Source organism: Oncorhynchus kisutch, linkage group LG15 (assembly GCF_002021735.2).
Source record: "Oncorhynchus kisutch isolate 150728-3 linkage group LG15, Okis_V2, whole genome shotgun sequence".
Classification (NCBI taxonomy): Eukaryota; Metazoa; Chordata; class Actinopteri; order Salmoniformes; family Salmonidae; genus Oncorhynchus; species Oncorhynchus kisutch.
In genome coordinates, this window is record NC_034188.2 from 18816248 (window position 1) to 18840041 (window position 23794).

General features: G+C 43.4%; 3 protein-coding genes across 4 annotated transcripts in view; 2 read left to right on the plus strand and 1 right to left on the minus strand.

Moving 5' to 3' along the window:
- Positions 1-6740, plus strand: part of ints6l (integrator complex subunit 6 like) — a 30371-nt gene extending 23631 nt beyond the window's left edge. The window contains exons 10-18 of one of the 2 annotated variants that reach the window (XM_031789797.1): positions 375-469; positions 599-709; positions 997-1212; positions 1407-1533; positions 2607-2749; positions 2875-3112; positions 3521-3925; positions 4787-4880; positions 6138-6740. In XM_031789797.1, the coding sequence (XP_031645657.1) occupies positions 375-469; positions 599-709; positions 997-1212; positions 1407-1533; positions 2607-2749; positions 2875-3112; positions 3521-3925; positions 4787-4880; positions 6138-6246 (1538 nt within the window). In that variant the 3' untranslated portion in view covers positions 6247-6740. The remainder of the gene's footprint in view (positions 1-374; positions 470-598; positions 710-996; positions 1213-1406; positions 1534-2606; positions 2750-2874; positions 3113-3520; positions 3926-4786; positions 4881-6137) is intronic. The other variant, XM_020502068.2, reaches the window with a different exon arrangement.
- A 10993-nt stretch (positions 6741-17733) lies between these two features.
- Positions 17734-20003, minus strand: mmgt1 (membrane magnesium transporter 1). Its single transcript, XM_020502069.2, has 4 exons — positions 19861-20003; positions 19058-19110; positions 18842-18945; positions 17734-18714 (listed from the first exon to the last, which is right to left on the minus strand). The coding sequence occupies exons 1-4, from the start codon at positions 19943-19945 to the stop codon at positions 18558-18560; spliced, it is 399 nt and encodes a 132-aa protein (XP_020357658.1). The 5' UTR covers positions 19946-20003; the 3' UTR covers positions 17734-18557.
- A 1538-nt stretch (positions 20004-21541) lies between these two features.
- On the plus strand, positions 21542-23115 carry pfdn6 (prefoldin subunit 6). Its single transcript, XM_020503619.2, has 4 exons — positions 21542-21769; positions 22370-22440; positions 22541-22665; positions 22792-23115. Exons 1-4 carry the CDS (start codon positions 21706-21708, stop codon positions 22910-22912), a joined length of 381 nt encoding a protein of 126 aa, XP_020359208.1. The 5' UTR covers positions 21542-21705; the 3' UTR covers positions 22913-23115.
- The last annotated feature ends 679 nt before the right edge of the window (positions 23116-23794 follow it).

Genomic DNA, 23794 nt, shown 5'->3' on the forward strand with positions numbered 1-23794 from the left:
AGTCCTGTACCTCAACTTTATATCAAACCCCTTTATGCCTCCATCTGCACCTCTGATTACATGATATTCATGGTAAGGTATGGAATCTCATTTCTGACACCAATGCAGTGTATGTTGAGTAATAGGGGCCACAAAGTTCTGAAGACTAACAATATATGAACTCGGCTATTGGTACTGTTCGTGTAAGCCGAAGGTCACAGGTTGTTTTATGACTTATTTAAGGCTGCTACGTGCAAATGTATGTATTTCAATTAAATAAATAAAAAATACCCAGTTTTGTGTAGATTATTTTGATATATTGGTCTTAAGGTTATTTTGTATTTTGTCTCGGGTCTTTTTCCTCTTCCCAACCCCCAACCCTGCTGTCTTCACAGATGACCTGTTTAAAGTGCACAAACTGAAGCCAAACCTAAAGTGGCGGCAGGCCTTTGAGATCTACCTGAAGACCATGCCTCCTTACTTTCTCTTGGTAATGTACTGTTCTTGGTCAATGTCATATATGTAAATATATATTTGTATCCATATGTGCTTTATGTATTTCATGTTTGTTTGATGGTGATGCACTTTCTCTATGTGCTCTCTCTGTGTTTCCATACAGCCATTGAAGAAGGCACTGCGAATGATGGGAGCACCCAACCTCATCTCCGACAACATGGACTGTGGCCTCAGCTACAGTGTCATCTCCTACCTAAAGAAGCTTAGCCAGCAGGTGGCGCTTCCCTTCACCTGGGTAGCATCCCAAATGGCACCCTATTCTCTATGTAGTGCACTACTTTGACCAGGGCCCAAAGTAGTACACTATATAGGGAATAGGGTGCCATTTGGGACGCACACCTAGACTTAGTATATATCTATAGATTTCAAAGTTTGTACAACGTGATACGTGTTTAACTTACAAGGGTCACTTATGTAGGTCTGAATACACTTTAGGAGCACACCCAGCTGGTGTGAATTAGTGAATAAAGAACCTGTCTTTGTCTCTTTCTCTGTCTGCAGGCAAAGATGGAGTCGGATCGCCTGATCGTGTCTGTAGGGAAGAAGGCTCCCCAAGAGACTGGGATAAAGGTGAAGAACCACTCCAACACCCTGTCCCTGGCCCACCGCAAAGACTTCAAGCAGCTGCTGCAGGGTATCACAGGAGAGATGTCCCTCCGCCTTGCAGACATCAACTTCAAGGAGTTTGCCGGCTTTCAGATTGCACTGCTCAACAAGGTACAGAACTGGCAGGGTGAAACGCTGAGATGCCTGAGAGGATAACTGTATCCCAAATGGCACCCTATGCCATATATAGTGCACAACTTTTGACCAGAGCCCAGTGAATAGGGTTCCATTTGGGATGCAGACGATGTTCCTAGATTGAAGTGGCAGACAGGGTTTCTGTATCTCATTACTTCCGATCTCTTCAGGATCTAAAGCCTCAGGCGTATCGAAACGCCTATGACATCCCAAGGAGGAACCTTCTAGATCAGCTGACACGGATGCGCTCCAACCTTCTGAGGACTACTCAGAAACTTATCAGAGGACAAGATGAAGGTAGGCAGGCTTGAAAGCTGCTTAACCCCCTAGAGTCGGTTGATGCACTGGTGCGTCAATCTAAGTTACATAACAAAAAAATCCCCATCAAAATCCATCAGTTTGAGCGAGAGATATCAGTTTTTTTGCATTGGATGCTTCTCAATCCACCGCATCTGCCCGCCAGTGTCGCACTTCTGCCTCTGTGGTGAAAGGTGACAGAGCTAGAGCGGTGCTTGTCAGACCATGAGACATCCTGAAAATCAGTTTTTTGTGTGTAATCGTCTGTAGTGTCCGAATGGTTTGACCTACAAAACTTTTACTCTACGGCCCCCACCAAGTGTCAGGAGACTTGTCGGTACCGACGATGTGCCACCTTCTGTTAGGTAGCGTCCGAAACATTTGGACTACAAACCCCATTGTGGAAAGGGGAGATTCTCATGAACATGATGGTGTTCTCCGTTTTTGCTCTACGACCCCACACGTGTCATGGGTCTGAAATGAACCGGTACCGTTTTTAAAAAGAAATGGAAGTATGAAAGTAGTTTTGTTCCAACCCAAAAAAAGGGCTTAAATATGTGTAAAAAAATATATCTCCTGATAAAAAATAATATATATATATATATATCTCCTAGATTTAGGACAGACACTTCAAAACCTTGTTTCTTATGATTTATTCTGTGACTGTCTTTTTGAAATTAATGAATGTGTTATTCAATGTGTTTCTATGGGCTATAGTAGTAAAGGCAAACATCTATGTTTTATCAAAACGTTGTTTTATATTATTATTTATACCTAAAGAGGTCCTAAAATTCCAAATCAAACAGCTAAATGATCCATAGTAAAATTCCATATGTCAGCTTAGTGCCCCCTTCCCCAAAGGCTTAGAATCTAAAGAATGAATCATCAGTTAGATTATTCTTGTCAGTCTATTGACTACAGTATGAAAAGAGTATGTAAGAAGTGGAAAAATGTCACATGAACTGTTGATACTAGCCATCCTAAGAATGTTTTTAATGAATACAACAGTGGGCTTTTATGCTGATTGAAATTAAATGAATTTGTTTTGACATTGACTATGTGCTGGTTGTTAGACTACCTTCACAGTATACCCATGGTTCAGATGGGCAACTATCAGGAGTATCTAAAGATGATGCCGTCTCCTCTGAGAGAGATCGACCCTGACCAACCCAAACGCCTGCACACCTTCGGCAACCCATTCAAACAGGACAAGAAGGTACAAACATACACACACACACGGCAGAGATCAGCAAAAACAACAGTGATAAAAGTATGACATCATAATTATTGTTTGCAAGTCTTTTGCCTACAACCCCTTGGTTTCTTTGTTCTTGATCCCAGGGGATGATGATTGATGAGGCAGATGAGTTTGTAACGGGTCCCCAAAGCAAGAAGAGAGGTGTTACTGGGGACCCCAACTCGGGGGCTGCTCTGAAGAGAAGGCGGAGCATGTCCCCTTTACTGCGTCGGCCCCAGACTCCACCAATCATCACCAACCATGTAGTGGGGAAGGGGTCCAATGGGAACGGGGTCCAGGGCCAGCCTGGCATCAAGCCCATCCCACTGCACAAAGGTAGGGGTGAGTTGCTGAGGCTTCGGGCCTGACTGTCTCTCTGACGCCGACTGACTGGATCCCTCCGAGACCATCAACACTTCCTCTTCTCTCAACTCCCAGAGAAATTCCCTTTCATCCTGACTGACACTTAAACATTTGTTTTTGTTTAAATAAGGTTTTTAATGATATGTAGTATGCTCATGGATTTCAGTTTGTATTGATTGCTATATGAGTGTAATAGAACTGGACACATACAGTATGGAAATGGCGGATCTCATTCTACTGAAAGTGTTAGTTAGTGGTCAGAAAATGACATGCAGACATAAAACTTTAACCTCAATATTAAATGGATCTTCATTTAAGACAGTTTCCCTGGTGTGGGTGTTCATCATCTTGATAATGTCATGAAATGTGCTCTTCTGCCCCCCACAGGAGCAGAGGGGAACAGCATGCTGGGCACAGAGAATAACGGGGAGGGGGTTGTGGGGCCTGAATCAGGGGACGGCTGGCCTGGAGTGGTGGTGGACGGTGTGGGAGGGGGCACAAATGCACTCATCCTGGAGGAGAGAGAGGATGAGAGGCCTGGGATGTGTGCGGAGGACAGTGGGGAGGACAGTGGCGTGGAGGAGGACAGGTTAGGGGAGGGTGGCTTGGATGAGCGGCACCCCTCAGAGAGACAGCAGCAAAGCTGTGAGGGGGACCCGGAGGGAGAGCTGGAGGGAGATGAAAATGGAGCAGACCAAGCTGAGCCTGAGGCGGTCACCATAGCCCCACTAGATGGCAGCAATGCTGAGCTGCGCACACGGGTCATCAAGGAGGTCCGCAAACCTGGCCGCAGTGAGTAGTGATACACATACTACTGTCCCAACGCTGTCGTGTGCAGTGCATTTCTGTCCATATCACACTTAGAAGAGTACTGAGTCGTGATACACATACTACTTAGAAAAGTGCTGAGTCGTGATACACATACTACTTAGAAGAGTACTGAGTCGTGATACACATACTACTTAGAAAAGTGCTGAGTCGTGATACACATACTACTTAGAAGAGTACTGAGTCGTGATACACATACTACTTAGAAGAGTACTGAGTCGTGATACACATACTACTTAGAAGAGTACTGAGTCGTGATACACATACTACTTAGAAGAGTACTGAGTCGTGATACACATACTACTTAGAAGAGTACTGAGTCGTGATACACATACTACTTAGAAGAGTACTGAGTCGTGATACACATACTACTTAGAAAAGTGCTGAGTCGTGATACACATACTACTTAGAAGAGTACTGAGTCGTGATACACATACTACTTAGAAGAGTACTGAGTCGTGATACCTATACTACTTAGAAGAGTACTGAGTCGTGATACACATACTACTTAGAAGAGTACTGAGTCGTGATACACATACATACTACTTAGAAGAGTACTGAGTCGTGATACACATACTACTTAGAAGAGTACTGAGTCGTGATACACATACTACTTAGAAGAGTACTGAGTCGTGATACACATACTACTTAGAAGAGTACTGAGTCGTGATACACATACTACTTAGAAGAGTACTGAGTCGTGTCCCAAACGGCACCCTATTCCCTTTATAGTGTAGGGCTCTGGACAAAACTAGAAAAGTCCCTTATCTTCCATCTGCTGGACCACCTCCACTGATCCCTGACTGTGCCTGTCCTTGTTCCCAGACTATGAGACCATATTCAGGCTGCTGGAGGAGGTGAAGGGGTCTGTGACGGTCCAGAGGTACTTCATCCATCACGCGATCAAGGAGGCTGCCAGGTGAGACCCACTGTCTGTCTGTCTGTCTGTTCACACCAGACTACCCACAGTACAGACTGACACACCGTCTGTCTGTTTACACCAGACTACCCACAGTACAGACTGACACACCGTCTGTCTGTTCACACCAGACTACCCACAGTACAGACTGACACACCGTCTGTCTGTTTACACCAGACTACCCACAGTACAGACTGACACACCGTCTGTCTGTTCACACCAGACTACCTACAGTACAGACTGACACACCATCTGTCTGTTCACACCAGACTACCCACAGTACAGACTGACACACCATCTGTCTGTTTACACCAGACTACCCACTGTACAGACTGACCCACCATCTGTCTGTTTACACCAGACTACCCACAGTACAGACTGACACACCATCTGTCTGTTTACACCAGACTACCCACTGTACAGACTGACCCACCATCTGTCTGTTTACACCAGACTACCCACTGTACAGACTGACCCACCATCTGTCTGTTTACACCAGACTACCCACAGTACAGACTGACACACCATCTGTCTGTTTACACCAGACTACCCACAGTACAGAACGACACACCGTCTGTACGTTTACACCAGACTACCCACTGTACAGACTGACAAACCATCTGTCTGTTTACACCAGACTACCCACAGTACAGACTGACCCACCATCTGTCTGTTTACACCAGACTACCCACTGTACAGACTGACCCACCATCTGTCTGTTTACACCAGACTACCCACAGTACAGACTGAGAACAATGAAAACAACACAGTATAACTAAGCTCCACTGTGTAGGAGAATATTGCTGCAATCTTGCTTTCATCATTCATTCATTATATTAATTTTCAGCAAGGGTGGTTACATCGGTCTGTATGATATTTGGAAATACAAAATGCAAGTTAAGAAATGCAATAAAAAATGCAACTTAAGATAAGGACATTTTTTAAGCATAGTAAGCTACTTACTTCACTGCTGTTACCCATTTAGAGCTCTAACTGCGATTCCTCCCCAGGTTTAGTGCTGTCAGTACACTGTACACTGCAGACATAAATTGTTGGCCATAAGTACATTTGCAGTCATTATTCTGCTTCGTCAAAGCAGTCGTTGCATCCGGTCGTATAACACCTCCACTGCAATGCAGTTGCAAACCTCATGGCCTCTGTTTCCTTCCATTTTTCATCTGTTATTTTTTCTTTCCATCCCTTTTCTCCCCTATCTCTTTCTCTCTCTTTCTCTCTCTCTCTTTCCTCTCCTCCCAGGTTTAAGAAGCGGGTGCTGATCCAGCAGTTGGAGACAGCTCTGGAGTTGATTGAGGAGAAGGAGCTGCAGCTCCCTGCTGTCCGCCTCAACAACGACCATGGTAGATAGTGAAGAAGTGGCCTGCAGGGGTCCCTGCTCAGAATCACAAAGATATGTACAGGAACAGGGTACTCTCCTTCACAAGACATGGACAGGAACAGGGTACTCTCCTTAACAAGACATGGACAGGAACAGGGTACTCTCCTTAACAAGACATGGACAGGAACAGGGTACTCTCCTTAATAAGACATGACTTACACATGGTCCAACAACACCCCATAGGATGTAAAGTTGAAAGAAGGAGGCAATAGAGGAGACAACAGAGGGCTGAGATCCCTTCCTATCTATGTGTTGTGACATTGTGCCTCAACAGCACTCACACATGGAGATGGAAGGGTCAGTGGTTATAATTCGGGAGGGAGGAGGAGGGTAGGGCCAGAGCCAGACCAATGTGGAGATAAGTTAAGAGACTCTGGATGTAATCCACTCCAATAGTGACTGATGCCATTGCTGACCATATGGCTAATTCAGTTTGTCCACAGACATTGATTAATTCACACACACACACACCATAGACTTAGATAGACATTGCATCATTGTATCTGTCTCTTTATGCCGTCTGTGAGAGCATGGGCAGTGCCATTGAGGCCATCTCCATTTTGCAGTAGCCCATTTTCTTATTCTACTACTTCTATGAGTTGGTAAACAAACTGAAAGGGCGCATACTGTCCTCTAGAATGTGTTGTTTGAACAGGTATAAAGCCAATGTTTTGCTCACAAGTGTAATTATTTGGCTTGTCCCTTCATGTGATCCTTCCTGAACCCATAGGAAGTCCCACCCAGTTGACTACTTCAAAATGGTGAAAGTCCTTAATGACGCTGCCCATGCTCAAACTGGCTTTTGGGCACTAGTTCTCTATATTTCTCTATGACACACACACACACACACACACACCTTTTGAATCAGGTCTTAGTGCAGTTCTGATTAGTCATTATAGGACAGGAAGGATTTTTCATGTGAGGCATGTAATAATGGAACTCTTATTACAGCAATTTTACATGTAGTGTAATTACTAGTAATACTGGTAATGACTATTGACAATACAGCTGTAGGACAACTGTGCTCACATTACAGTTTAGAGCAATAAGGATATCTGCCGACTGATCAGAAGGTTTAACATTAGCCTATTTATGTTTGGCCTAAAAATATACATTTGATGTAAGAAACACACTGTGTACTAACTACATAGGCGTTGTGGCTCACATGAGAAATCTGATCTACCTCAAGTCTTCTAGGTGTTGGAGTGCTGTGGGTATTTTGTGCTGCATGGGCCTGCAGGACAATAATACCATGTCAAATCACATACTGACCTAAGATGCCCTCCATGGATCAACTGTCCCAGCATGGGAGCTGTTCTCAAAGCAATAGCACACTTCATGTAGGTTATGTTCAGTAACGTGGGGACTTGGTTCAGTAAAACATTGGTGCAGTCACTGAGAGGACGCTAGCTGTTGGGGTCCATCTTGAGGGACTGGAGCCTGGCCTGCTGTCTCCACTCTCTCTCTCCCTGCCTTCTCCTCGGCACTCTAGTGCACTATATACGGAATAGGGTGCCATTTTGGAAGCGCCCCAAGTGTCACAGTCTCCCCATTGATTCTCCCCTGGAAGAACTGTGTGGTCAACCAAAATCTCTGCTCCCCGTTCGTCGGTCACCTTTTTCTGGACTAGCACAGCTTGGGAACAACCAACCTTCTGTACAATGCCTTGCGAAAGTATTCGCCCCCCTTGAACTTTGCGACCTTTTGCCACATTTCAGGCTTCAAAAATAAAGATATAAAACTGTATTTTTTTGTGAAGAATCAACAACAAGTGGGACACAATCATGAAGTGGAACGACATTTATTGGATATTTTAAACTTTTTTAACAAATCAAAAACTGAAAAATTGGGCATGCAAAATTATTCAGCCCCCTTAAGTTAATACTTTGTAGCGCCACCTTTTGCTGCGATTACAGCTGTAAGTCGCTTGGGGTATGTCTCTATCAGTTTTGCACATCGAGAGACTGACATTTTTTCCCATTCCTCCTTGCAAAACAGCTCGAGCTCAGTGAGGTTGGATGGAGAGCATTTGTGAACAGCAGTTTTCAGTTCTTTACACAGATTCTCGATTGGATTCAGGTCTGGACTTTGACTTGGCCATTCTAACATTTTAACCATCTTCCCTGTCCATGCTGAAGAAAAGCAGGCCCAAACCATGATGCTGCCACCACCATGTTTGACAGTGGGGATGGTGTGTTCAGGGTGATGCGCTGTGTTGCTTTTATGCCAAACATAACGTTTTGCATTGTTGCCAAAAAGTTCAATTTTGGTTTCATCTGACCAGAGCACCTCTTCTACATGTTTGGTGTGTCTCCCAGGTGGCTTGTGGCAAACTTTAAACAACACTTTTTATGGATATCTTTAAGAAATGGCTTTCTTCTTGCCACTCTTCCATAATGGCCAGATTTGTGCAATATACGACTGATTGTTGTCCTATGGACAGAGTCTCCCACCTCAGCTGTAGATCTCTGCAGTTCATCCAGAGTGATCATGGGCCTCTTGGCTGCATCTCTGATCAGTCTTCTCCTTGTATGAGCTGAAAGTTTAGAGGGACGGCCAGGTCTTGGTAGATTTGCAGTGGTCTGATACTCCTTCCATTTCAATATTATCGCTTGCACAGTGCTCCTTGGGATGTTTAAAGCTTGGGAAATCTTTTTGTATCCAAATCCGGCTTTAAACTTCTTCACAACAGTATCTCGGACCTGCCTGGTGTGTTCCTTGTTCTTCATGATGCTCTCTGCGCTTTTAGCGGACCTCTGAGACTATCACAGTGCAGGTGCATTTATACGGAGACTTGATTACACACAGGTGGATTGTATTTATCATCATTAGTCATTTAGGTCAACATTGGATCATTCAGAGATCCTCACTGAACTTCTGGAGAGAGTTTGCTGCACTGAAAGTAAAGGGGCTGAATAATTTTGCACGCCCAATTTTTCAGTTTTTGATTTGTTAAAAAAGTTTGAAATATCCAATACATGTCGTTCCACTTCATGATTGTGTCCCACTTCTTGTTAATTCTTCACAAAAAAATACAGTTTTATATCTTTATGTTTGAAGCCTGAAATGTGGCAAAGGGTTGCAAAGTTCAAGGGGGCCGAATACTTTCGCAAGGCACTGTATTTCAGAGAACAAACACAAGCTACCCATTTCTCTTTTGTCTTCCCCCCCCCAAAGTTTCTTTTTAAAATGAAAGATTGTATTTTATTGTTCATAAATCTAAACTATTTTTGGATGGTGTTCATACCAGAACATAAAAAAAGAGAATATTTTGAGAGTAAAAGTTGTATAAAGGCCATTTTGTTAACTGTTATATATAACATTGAAAATGTACAATTCTTTTTTAAATAAACAAAAAATAAAAGAAACAAATGACTAAATGTACTATGAAGTGTATTGTTAGATATGTTGTGCACTTAGTAAGTAAAATTGTGTCATGTACAATTGCTTGTTGGAAATGTCAAATGAGATAACAGTCTAAATGTAGCCCACTTTTAGCATTTAGTGGAATATACTAGAAGTATATACAAGCTCGGTCGTCTGGGTTATCGTTGAGCTTTCAGTCGGAAAAGTTTATGATTTTAAACCTATACCTCTAATCATGTCTACGTCCAAAATGTCACCCTTTTTGTCAAGGGACCATACAGCTCTGGTCTAACGTATTGCACTATATAGGGAATATGGTGCAATTTGGGATGTACATGTATTACAGCCTTGACTGAGAGCCCTGAAGTATCAATCTGTAACCTAACTACTGCATCCTGACTCACAGATATACACTACATGACCAAATGTATGTGGACACCTGCTCCTCAAACATCTTATTCCATAATCATATGGAGTTGGTCCCATTTTCCTGCTAGAACAGCCTCCACTCTTCTGGGAAGGCTTTCCACTAGATGTTGGAACATTACTGTGGGGACTTGCTTCCATTCAGCCACAAGAGCATTAATGAGGTCAGGCACTGATGTTGGCCGATTAAGCCTGGCTCGCTGTCGACGTTCCCATTCATCCCAAAAGTGTTCAATGGAGTTGAGGTCAGGGCTCTGTGCAGGCCAGTCAAGTTCTTCCACACACCGATCACGACAAACCATTTCTGTATGGACCTCGCTTTGTGCACTGTGGCATTGTCATACTGAAACAGGAAAGGGCCTTCCCCAAACCTCTGCCACAAAGTTGAAAGCACAGAATCATCTGGAATGTCATTGTATGCTGTAGCGTTAGGAATTCTCAACACTGGAACTAAGGGGCTCAGCCCGAACCATGAAACAGCCCCAGACCATTATTCCTCCTCCACCAAACATTACAGTTGGTACTATGCATTTGGTAAGGTAGCGTTCTTCGAGCATCCGCCAAACCGAGATTTGTCCGTTGGACTTCCAGATCGTGAAGTGTGATTCAACACTCCAGTGATCATGTTTCCACTGCTCCAGAGTCCAATGGCAGCGAGCTTTACACAGCTCCAACCGACGCTTGGCTTTGAGCATAGCTTAGGCTTGTGTGCGGCTGCTCAGCAATGGAAACCCATTTTGTGAAGCTCCCGATGAACAGTTATTGTGCTGATGCTGCTTCCAGAGGCAGTTTGGAACTCGGTAGCGCAACAAATCCAAATCAAATGTATTTATATAGCCCTTCGTACATCAGCTGATATCTCAAAGTGCTGTACAGAAACCCAGCCTAAAACCCCAAACAGCAAGTAATGCAGGTGTTGAAGCACGTTGGCTAGGAAAAACTCCCTAGAAAGGCCAAAACCTAGGAAGAAACCTAGAGAAGAACCAGGCTATGAGAGGTGGCCAGTCCTCTTCTGGCTGTGCCGGATGGAGATTATAACAGAACATGGCCAAGATGTTCAAATGTTCATAAATGACCAGCATGGTCAAATAATAGGTCTGGGACAGGTAACATGTCCGGTGAACAGGTCAGGATTCCATAGCCGCAGGCAGAACAGTTGAAACTGGAGCAGCAGCACGGCCAGGTGGATTGGGGACAGCAAGGAGTCATCATGCCAGGTAGTCCTGAGGCATGGTCCTAGGGCTCAGGTCCTCCGAGAGAGAGAAAGAAAGAGAGAATTAGAGAGAGCATACTTAAATTCACACAGGACACCGGATAAGACAGGAGACATACTCCAGATATAACAAACTGACCCTAGCCCCCCGACACATATACTACTGCAGCATAAATACTGGAGGCTGAGACAGGAGGGGTCAGGAGACACTGTGGCCCTATCCGATGATACCCCCGGACAGGGCCAAACAGGAAGGATATAACCCCACCCACTTTGCCAAAGCATAGCCCCCACACCATTAGAGGGATATCTTCAACCACCAACTTACCATCCTGAGACAAGGTCGAGTATAGCCCACAATGATCTCCGCCACGGCACAACCCAAGGGGGGGGCACCAACCCAGACAGGAAGATCACATCCGTGACTCAACCCACTCAAGTGAGGCACCCCTCCTAGGGACGGCAAAAAAGAGCACCAGTAAGCCAGTGACTCAGCCCCTGTAATAGGGTTAGAGGCAGAGAATCCCAGTGGAAAGAGGGGAACCGGCCAGGCAGAGACAGCAAGGGTGGTTCGTTGCTCCAGAGCCTTTCCGTTCACCTTCACACTCCTGGACCAGACTACACTCAATCATTTGACCCACTGAAGAGATGAGTCTTCAGTAAAGACTTAAAGGTTGAGACCGAGTTTGCGTCTCTCACATGGGTAGGCAGACCATTCCATAAAAATTGAGCTCCATAGGAGAAAGCCCTGCCTCCAGCTGTTTGCTTAGAAATTCTAGGGACAATTAGGAGGCCTGCGTCTTGTGACCGTAGCGTACGTGTAGGTATGTACGGCAGGACCAAATCAGAGAGATAGGTAGGAGCAAGCCCATGTAATGCTTTGTAGGTTAGCAGTAAAACCTTGAAATCAGCCCTTGCCTTGTGTAGGGAGGCTAGCACTGGAGTAATATGATCAATTTTTTTTGTTCTAGTCAGGAATCTAGCAGCCGTATTTAGCACTAACTGAAGTTTATTTAGTGCTTTATCCGGGTAGCTGGAAAGTAGAGCATTGCAGTAGTCTAATCTAGAAGTAACAAAAGCATGGATTAATTTTTCTGCATCAGTTTTGGACAGAAAGTTTCTGATTTTTGCAATGTTACGTAGATGGAAAAAAGCTGTCCTTGAAACAGTCTTGATATGTTCGTCAAAAGAGAGATCAGGGTCCAGAGTAACGCCGAGGTCCTTCACAGTTTTGTTTGAGACGACTGTACAACCATTAAGATGAATTGTCAGATTCAACAGAAGATCTCTTTGTTTCTTGGGACCTAGAACAAGCATCTGTGTTTTGTCCGAGTTTAAAAGTAGAAAGTTTGCAGCCATCCACTTCCTTTTGTCTGAAACACAGGCTTCTAGCGAGGGCAATTTTGGGGCTTCACCATGTTTCATTGAAATGTACAGCTGTGTGTCATCCGCATAGCAGTGAAAGTTAACATTATGTTTTCGAATGACATCCCCAAGAGGTAAAATATATAGTGAAAACAATAGTGGTCCTAAAACGGAACCTTGAGGAACACCAACATTTACAGTTGATTTGTCAGAGGACAAACCATTCAGAGACAAACTGATATCTTTCCGACAGATAAGATCTAAACCAGGCCAGAACTTGTCCGTGTAGACCAATTTGGGTTTCCAATCTCTCCAAAAGAATGTGGTGATCGATGGTATCAAAAGCAGAACTAAGGTCTAAGAGCACGAGGACAGATGCAGAATCTCGGTCTGACGCCATTAAAAGGTCATTTACCACCTTCACAAGTGCAGTTTCAGTGCTATGATAGGGTCTAAAACCAGAGTGAAGCATTTCGTATACATTTTCTGTCTTCGGGAAGGCAGTGAGTTGCTGCGCAACAGCCTTTTCTAAAATCTTTGAGAGGAATGGAAGATTCGATATAGGCCGATTTAGTTTTTTAATATTTTCTGGGTCAAGGTTTGGCTTTTTCAAGAGAGGCTTTATTACTGCCACTTTTAGTGAGTTTGGTACACATCTGGTGGATAGAGAGACGTTTATTATGTTCAACATAGGAGGGCCAAGCACAGGAAGCAGCTCTTTCAGTAGTTTAGTTGGAATAGAGTCCAGTATGCAGCTTGAGGTCATGATTATTTTCATAATTGAGTCAAGAGATACAGTACTAAAACACTTGAGTGTCTCTCTTGATCCTAGGTCCTGGCAGAGTTGTGCAGACTCAGGACAACTGAGCTTTGAAGGAATACACAGATTTAAAGAGGAGTCTGTAATTTGCTTTCTAATAATCATGATCTTTTCCTCAAAGAAGTTCATGAATTTATTACTGCTGAAGTGAAAGCCATCCTCACTTGGGGAATGCTGCTTTTTAGTTAGCTTTGCGACAGTATCAAAAATAAATGTAGGATTGTTCTTATTTTCCTCAATTAAGTTGGAAAAATAGGATGATCGAGCAGCAGTAAGGGCTCTTCGATACTGCACGATACTGTCTTTCCAAGCTAGTCGGAACACTTAAAGTTTGGTGTGGCGCCATTTCCATTCCAATTTTCTGGAAGCTTGCTTCAGAGCTTGGGTATTTTCTGTATACCAGGGAGCTAGTTTCTTATGAGAAATGTTTTTAGTTTTTAGGGGTGCAACAGCATCTAGGGTATTGCGCAAGGTTTAATTGAGTTCCTCAGTTAGGTGGTTAACTGATTTTTGTCCTCTGACGTCCTTGGGTAGGCAGAGGGAGTCTGGAAGGGCATCAAGGAATCTTTGTGTTGTCTGTGAATTTATAGCACGACTTTTGATGCTCCTGAGCTGAGCTGACTACACTGACTGTGCTAGTGGCAGACTCCACTAAGCTGGCAGGCTGCCTAACAGCCTGCTGCCTGGCCTGCACCCTACATCATTGTGGAGCTAGAGGAGTTAGAGCCCTGTCTATGTTTGTTGATAAGATGAGAGCACCCCTCCAGCTAGGATGTAGTCTGTCACTCCTCAGCAGGCCAGGCTTGGTCCTGTTTGTGTTGTGGGTGAGTCCCAGAAAGAGGGTCAATTATCTACAAATTCTATCTTTTGGGAGGGGCAGAAAACAGTTTTCAACCAGCGATTGAGTTGTGAGACTGTAGAGCTCATCACTCCCCCTAACTGGGAGGGGGCCAGAGACAATTACTCCATGCCGAGACATCTTTCTAGCTGATTTATACGCTGAAGCTATGTTGCACTTGGTGACCTCTGACTGTTTCATCCTAACATCGTTGGTGCCAACGTGGATAACAATATCTCTATACTCTCTACACTCGCCAGTTTTAGCTTTAGCCAGCACCATCTTCAGATTAGCCTTAATGTCGGTAGCCCTGCCCCCTGGTAAACAGTGTATGATCGCTGGATGATTAGTTTTAAGTCTAATACTGCAGGTAATGGAGTCGCCAATGACTAGGGTTTTCAATTTGTCAGAGCTAATGGTGGGAAGCTTCGGCGTCTCAGACCCAGTAACGGGAGGAGTAGAGACAAGAGAAGGCTCGGCCTCAGACTCCGAATCGCTGCTTAATGGGAAAAACCGGTTGAAAGTTTCTGTCAGCTGGTTGAGCGACACCGGTTGAGCATTCCTACAGCATTTCCCTCCAGAAACCATGAGAAAGTGGCTGGTCATGGCTGGTCATGGCTCACCTCAACACAATTATCCCAGAAACCGTAGACTCACTCCAATTTGCATACCGTACCAACAGATCCACAGATGATGCAATTCTCTATTACACTCCACACTGCCCTTTCACACCTGGACAAAAGGAACACCTATGTGAGAATGCTATTCATTGACTACAGCTCAGTGTTCAACACCATAATGACCTCAAAGCTCATCACTAACCTAAGGACCCTGGGACTAAACATCTCCCTCTGTAACTGGATCCTGTACTTCCTGACGGGCCGCCCCCAGGTGGTGAGGGTAGGTAACAACACATCTTCCACGCTGATCCTCAACACGGGGGACCTTCAGGGGTGCGTGCTCAGTCCCCTCCTGTACTCCCTGTTCACTCATAACTGCACGGCCAGGCACGACTCCAACACCATCATTAAGTTTTCTGATGACAAAAAGTGGTAGGGCTGATTACCGTCAGTGATGAGACAGCCTATAGGGAGGAGGTCAGAAACCTGACCGTGTGGTGCAAGGACAACAACCGCTTCCTCAACGTGATCAAGACAAAGGAGATGATTGTGGACTACCGGAAAAGGAGGACAAGCACGCCCCCATTCTCGTCAACGGGACTGTATTAGAGCAGGGTGAGAGCTTCAAGTTCCTTGGTGTCCACATCCACCAACAAACTAACATGGTCCAAGCACACCAGACAGTTGTGAAGAGGGCACGACAAAACCTATTCCCCCTCAGGAGACTGAAAAGATTTGGCATGGGTCCTCAGATCCTCAAAAGGTTTTACAGCTGCACCATCGAAAGCATCCTGACGGGTTGCATCACTGCCTGGTGTGGCAACTGCTCGGCCTCTGACAGCGAGGCACTACAGAGGGGAGTGTGTACAGCCCAGTACATCACCGGGCCAAGCTTCCTGCCATCCAGGACCTCTAATACAGGCGGTGTCAGAGGAAGGCCCTAGAAATTGTCAAAGACTCCAGCTACCCTAGTCATAGACTGTTCTCTCTGCTACCGCACAGCAAGCGGTACCGGAGCAAAAAGTCTAGGTCCAATAGGCTTCTAAACAGCTTCTACCCCCAAGCCATAAGACTCCTGAACAGCTAATCAAATTGTTACCCGGACTATTTGCACCCCCCCCCCTTCTACGCTGCTGCTACTCTGTTATTATCTATGCAGTCACTTTAATATCTCTACCTACATGTGTATATTACCTCAATTACCTCGACACCGGTGCCCCCGCACATTGACCGTAACACCCTGTATATAGTCTCCACATTGACTCTGTACCAGTGCCCCCTGTGTATAGCCTCCACATTGACTCTGTACCAGTGCCCCCTGTATATAGACTCCACATTTGACTCTGTACCAGTGCCCCCTGTATATAGTCTCCACATTTGACTCTGTACCAGTGCCCCCTGTTTATAGCCTCCACATTTGACTCTGTACCAGTGCCCCCTGTATATAGTCTCCACATTTGACTCTGTACCAGTGCCCCCTGTATATAGCCTCCACATTTGACTCTGTACCAGTGCCCCCTGTATATAGTCTCCACATTGACTCTGTACCAGTGCCCCCTGTATATAGCCTCCACATTGACTCTGTACCAGTGCCCCCTGTATATAACCTCCACATTGACTCTGTACCCGTGCCCCCTGTATATAGTCTCCACATTGACTCTGTACCAGTACCCCCTGTATATAGCCTCCACATTGACTCTGTACCAGTACCCCCTGTATATAGCCTCCACATTGACTCTGTACCAGTGCCCCCTGTATATAGTCTCCACATTGACTCTGTACCAGTACCCCCTGTATATAGCCTCCACATTGACTCTGTACCAGTACCCCCTGTATATAGCCTCCACATTGACTCTGTACCAGTGCCCCCTGTATATAGTCTCCACATTGACTCTGTACCAGTGCCCCCTGTATATAGTCTCCACATTGACTCTGTACCGTAACACCCTGTATATAGTCTCCACATTGACTCTGTACCAGTGCCCCCTGTATATAGTCTCCACATTGACTCTGTACCGTAACACCCTGTATATAGTCTCCACAATGACTCTGTACCATAACACCCTGTATATAGTCTCCACATGAACTCTGTACCAGTACCCCCTGTATATAGTCTACACATTGACTCTGTACCATAACACCCTGTATATAGCCACACTAGTGTTATTTCCTGCTGCTCTTTAATTATTATTTTTTATTAAAACTGCATTGTTGGTGAAGGGTTTGTAAAGTAAGCATTTCACTGTATGGTCGGGCGGCAGGTATCCTAGTGGTTAGAGCATTAGACCAGTAACAGAAAGGTTGCTGGATCAAATCCCCGAGCCGACAAGGTAAAAAATCTGTCGTTCTGCCCCTGAACAATGCAGTTAACCCACTGTTCCTCGGTAGGCCGTCATTGTCAATAAGAATTTGTTCTTAACTGACTTGCCAAGTTAAATTTAAAATACGTTTACACTTGTATTCAAATCCACTAATATGACAAATAAAATTTTGTTGACCAGAGCAGCACTACCAGGGCAGAAATATGACGAACTGACTTGTTGGCAAGGTGGCATCCTATGACGGTGTCACATTGAAAGTCACTGAGCTCTTCAGGAAGGCTGTTCTGCCAATGTTTGTCTATGGAGATTGTATGGCTGTGTGCTCGATTTTATGCAATGGGTGAGGCTGAAATAGCCAAATCCACTAATTTGAAGGGGTGTCCACATACTTTCATATATATAAACTGTAGTGGATGTGCAAGATATTACATGCATTTAGTTACCTTTGACCAATAAATGCATCAAAAGAACATGCAGCCTGACATTGATAAAATCTCAGTATGATTTTATTAAGTTAAAAACAGGGAGTTAATCTTAACCAAAATGTAAAATGAAGAAAAAAACACATTGCCTGAAATAAATGTACCATTAGTCTAAACTTAGTGTTCATAGTATCATTAGCATTTCTGGAACACTGCCTTACTCTGCTGCACCCTTCAGGCTTGACGTTTGTGACTCCGACTGTAATAACTCTTTATTGCATACAGAATAAACTCAAAAGCCTAATTTCAAACTCCAGGAGATCAGGGGTGTAATCATTTAAACAAGAGTGTTTCAATTGGACAATTTCAGATTAGTCCCTCCTCGCTTCATTTGCTCCCATTTAAGAAACGTTTTGCAACAGATCGGCATAATGAATGGTCATGAATTCTTTAACTGAAGTGAAGGCTTTTTACTCCATAAAACAAATCTCATATCTGCAGATAAAATATGAAATAAATAGTTCCAGACAGCTGCTCATGATAGACATGTGTGGTAAACAAAACAGAAAACATTCTATTATGCCCCTTGTCCAACAAAGGGGAAAATTTCCCCCATGCTGTTAGGAAGAGGTAGGGGATGAGGTGTCAAATCCTTACAACTCCTAAGCAATAACAATTATATACAAACAATATGCCTGAAAACTGAGGGGTTGGTTGGCACAGTCAGGAGTTAAATATGGTAACCACATTTATGGAAAGATGCAAATTTGTACAGCATATTAATATATGTACAAAGACAAATTAAAAGTGGGAGAAATTACTTTTCCCTCCATCTAACCAATAAGCTCATCTGCACAGAAATAAAGACATGTGGGCAGAGAAGGCCAGTCTCAGTGCAAATGCTCCAGCTTGCGAAGCCGCAGGGGGTTGGGCAGGGCCTGTGGGTTCGGGACAGCGGAAGCCTCTTGGTCAGGGGAGCGGAAGAGCACCCTACCCCGATGATTGAACATGTAGAAAGATGGGTGGTTCCTCAACGTGTCAAATGTCCTGAAAAATGGGAAGAGGGCATTGAGTCAAGTTTAAACTATACTCATGTTTTCAGTGAGATGGGTCAATAACAACATAGGGTTATCCATATAGGAAAGTCCATGACTAATATGAAATGGTGGCTTACTTGTTTTTCAGCTCTGAGGAGGCATCCATTTCTTTGAACTCTCCCGCAATGTGGACTATACCATAAATGGTCAGAACAAACGCTAACAAAGTCTGTAAGACAATCTGCAAAACAAAATGAAAACAATATGGCAAACGGAGCAATGAATATAATAGTTAAACATCAACGAATATAATAAATAATATAAAATTAACTATTAAGTATTAAATAACTTACATCTACTGGTAGGGTTTCATTTTCTTTTTCTGTCAGACGCATGTAGGATCGATCTGGTGGTAGAAGAGAATAACATTTATCACACTGGAAGCAATGTGGCTACAGTTAAGACCAAAACAAGTTGGTAGCCTAGTTCCATCTATAACAGAGGTATATTCACTCCGACGTTTGTGGCTAAACGTTTTTTAAACGGAAGCAAACGAAACGGGGAAACCCCTATCTGAATTTGTCCAATTTTCATTTGCAAAACGTGGACTAATGATTACACCGCAGATTTTGCAATCTAATTTGCATAACTGTTAGTACTTGGACTTGGGGAGCATAGCTTCCTTGTTTTCATTTTAACGAAGGCTTAGTTAGTAAATTAAAAAATATATATTTTATGCTAACATTGTACTAACATATCGCGTTGGCAAGCAGACATTGACTGATCTACAAACAATGACTATTTATTTATGATACAAGGTGATTTGTAGATCAGTCAGCAGTCGCCTGCACTATCGGCTGCAATGTCGAAAAAGCCCACTGTTAGCTACTGTAGCTGATTGCAGTGACAATAATATGATATACTAAGTAGTTAACTAACTAAATAGCTAGTTAGTAGTTAGACATGTCTGGCATATTAACTATTTTCCATTGCTTGCTAAACTGTTTTGGTTGATGTGGAATGGAAATTAGCTAGCTAGCTCGCGCTAGTTAACAGGCCGCAGTTCACTGCATGGCTGATATCTATGTGGATTTTGATCTAAAGAGCAAAATAAAAACCCAGATATGATAATCTTCTTTTTTTATATCGCACTTACGTTGAGCGGCTGAGAAAGCTGCATGAGCCAAGGCAAATAGACCAACACATACAACACCTTTCCAAAAAGACGAAGCCATCTTCATGAGGAAAGAAAGGAAATGAACAGTGTCGCTACAAAATGTCGTAAGCGATGAAGATGAACCCGGAAGTGGGATATTGATCCCTTCTTCTTCTTCTGGGGATTTTTTTAAATGTTGGATGGCAACCAACTTTAAGGTGCTTTACCGCAACCAACTGGACTGGAGTGTAGACCAGAGACGGAAGGTCTAAACCTACCCAATGTTCTCAATATTCTAATCTCACAAAGGAAATGAAATCCATAATTAAATACTACATCCCCTGATCATTTCCCCAAAGTAGTCAAATGCCTTCTTCTTCATTGGCTAATTTCTCCCAAATCATAGGAAGCCCCACCCAGTTGACTACTTTAAAATGGTGGAAGCCTTCAATGGCAATGTCCATGCTAAAACGAGTCCTCTATCTTTCTCACAACTCAGATATAAAGTTGTTTTTATTTGCCCGAAATGCCACCTGCGTTTACTTATATCAGTGCATTCCTAACAACCGTATTATTTGACAAAATAAGCCTCACATAGAAAATAAGCAATTCCATTTTTTGTTGACCAAATTCGACAATTTCTCAATGACCTCCATTCAAAAATCCTTCACATCGTGGGTTTATTTTCGTGGAAAGATTTTGGGCGGAGTAAAACCTTTACCCTTCGCCTCTTCCTCTCTGATCTCGTGGATTAAGAGATTATAACAGCCTTTTTAGTCCACACATTGAATATATGTTTGATTTAGGATCGAATTATGCTACCCTTCATATCAGCTTTGCTTCCTTTACAGTTTTCAAACAAGGACTTCTATTCTAAAGTTTCTTTAAACATTTTTACCTGGAAGTAGTTACTTTTCTCCAAAAATGGGTTGTTCCACCGCTAAACCCAATTACAAAGAAGAATAAGAAGAAGAGATGCTTGCCCAAAAAAGTGATGTTAGGATATATAAATTGTCCTGTACAAACTTTTTTCCCGAATACATTACATTGTTACAGGTGTCAAGCTTATGTGCTTGTGGCAGCAGTGTGTAGGAGGGAGGTTCCTATGTGTGAGAAGTGTGCAGAAGACAAAGGAATGTGTAGCATGGGGAAAGTAGTGGTATATGTTAGTTGTGGTGGTGGCGTGCCCATGGAGCTGGGGATCAACCTGCGAGAGAGGCAGGTTGAGGTTTCCAGGGTTAGAGTAGTGCAGAAGTTGTCTTATGCTGAGGCAGTGAAGAAAGTAGAGGAAGATGGTTCAAGGGGAGGGATCCTGAGAAGAGTGGTGTGAGCAGTAGACCTGTACCAGTACAGAAGGATAGTGATATATGCTTCAGAAATATTGGATTTTTAGCATTTATAGAAATGGTTGCTGTACTGCAGGGATGGTACGTAAGTCACAGAAAATTGAGGTTGTGGTGGCCGCTGCAGAGAGGTATTTGGGTGTATGAGACTTGACTTCAGAAGAGTGGTGGTGTCCCGTCCTTTCCGGCTTTTGGCCTGAGGCAGGACTATATATATGTAAATAGTGGAGTAGGGTGGTGAGTTTTTAGTGCGTGTACTGTTAGATGGTAAGGTATTTGTTTATTTATTTTTATTTTCAAGCAAGTATAAAGGAGTTATACTCCTGTCTAGTAGGTGGCGGTAATGCAAAATGTATTGGGTGCCAATCGCCGCTAAATCTCATCGAAGAAGAAGGGTTGTTCCTGAGCTAGCCACGCACGATATTCTGTTTCTGCTAGATATAGGGAACTGCTTTTGTTCCAGTTTAAAATAAACAAAGGCTTGATAAGAAACACCGTAGACATGGCAGAGGCGATTCAGAAGAAATTACAATCAGAGCTAGAAAAATACCAGCAGATGCAAAAAGGTATGTAGCTAACGTTAGCTCGCTAACTAGCTAACGTTAGCTATAGCTGTAATGTTACATGCATGGTACATCTCTGCTGACATGGTCATTTATTGTTACCTCAGCAGCTAGCTAGAAATTTACATCTGTCTGGTTATACTGTAACAGCTAGCTATTAGGTCAAGTAACTTGCAAAATGTGCATTATTCTTGAAATCTAACGTTAGACAACTGCCCTTTTGCTACCTGATCTTCCATACCCATTTAAAGCGTATCTTTATTTTTAAAAAAAAAGTTATTTCAGTTTCAGAATATTCAGGCAAGTTAACTGGTTAACACCTTGAACCTGCTTTGTAGTATACCCCTCTCATCTTCCATCCCATAGGATCGGTCTTAGGATCTTACGATAGGTCGTCGTAAGATCAATAGTTTGTACAGTTGGCTACACCCTATACAGCATATTATTACCATAGACATGACCATAGAAATGGGTATTAGCTATGTTCTATTTACATCACTCAGTATCACTGGTCCTCTTGTACCCAAAGTTGTTATTGTTTACATTTACATGTGCATGTCAAGACCCACACTGATTTGCTAACGTTGCTTTTATTCCCTTTAGATGTTAGTAAGAGCATGTCAGCCAGGCAGAAACTGGAGGCTCAGGTGACAGAGAATAATATAGTCAAAGAGGTGAGTACATGTCTCTATCCTTTCACAATGGATGTTCAGTAATTATGAATGAATCCCAGTACATATTCCGTTGCTGATACACTTCCTTTCCGTCTTTCAGGAGTTGGACTTGTTGGACACCCAGAACACAGTTTACAAGCTTATAGGTCCAGTTCTGGTGAAGCAAGACTTGGAGGAAGCCAAAGCCACAGTGGCAAAGAGGCTAGAATACATAAATGGGGAGATGTGAGTCTGAAAGATAATGTTTATTCATTTTAATAACTCCACAACGTGTCCGAAAAAACAACCGCTTATTGCCTAAGTATTTAATCCAGAAGTGTAACTCATTTTTCTGTCTGTTTTGGGCTGTAGTCAAAGATATGAGACTCTACTAAAGGACATGGAGAAGAAGTCTGATCAGCATCGTGAGGTCCTGTCTAGTCTGCAGCAAGAGTACCAGAGGGCTCAGGGCCTGGCTGTGGGCAAGGTCTGACCAACAGATGGCATGGATGCACACACATACAGGGAGAAAGAAAAGCACTGAATCCAGCCACAGAGCTTTACTACTCACCCAACAATGTCGCCATGAATCCAATTACTTATTGTCCTTTGTACTTATTGTATGCAGCTGCTTGTTAGTGTGACTTCTTTTGCTGTTATTATAATAAATACATTGTTTTTCTTTTTGTGATTAAATGCTTTGTTGTCCATCTTTTTCCTGGTCACTAGTGAAATACAGTGCAGTGTCTAGACATTTTTTATTTCACCTTTATTTAACCAGGTAGGCTAGTTGAGAACAAGTTCTCATTTGCAACTGCGACCTGGCCAAGATAAAGCATAGCCGTGTGAACAGACAACAACACAGAGTTACACATGGAGTAAACAATTAACAAGTCAATAACACAGTAGAAAAGAAAAAAAAGAGTCTATATACATTGTGTGCAAAAGGTATGAGGAGGTAGGTGAATAATTACAATTTTGCAGATTAACACTGGAGTGATAAATGATCAGATGGTCATGTACAGGTAGAGATATTGGTGTGCAAAAGAGCAGAAAAGTATGGGGAAGAGGTAGGGAAAATTGGGTGGGTTATTTACGATAGACTGTACAGCTGCAGCGATCGGTTAGCTGCACAGATAGCAGATGTTTGAAGTTGGTGAGGGAGATAAAAGTCTCCAACTTCAGCGATTTTTGCAATTTGTTCCAGTCACAGGCAGCGGAGAACTGGAACGAAAGGCGGCCAAATGAGGTGTTGGCTTTAGGGATGATCAGTGAGATACACCTGCTGGAGCACGTGCTACGGGTGGGTGTTGCCATCGTGACCAGTGAACTGAGATAAGGCGGAGCTTTACCTAGCATGGACTTGTAGATGACC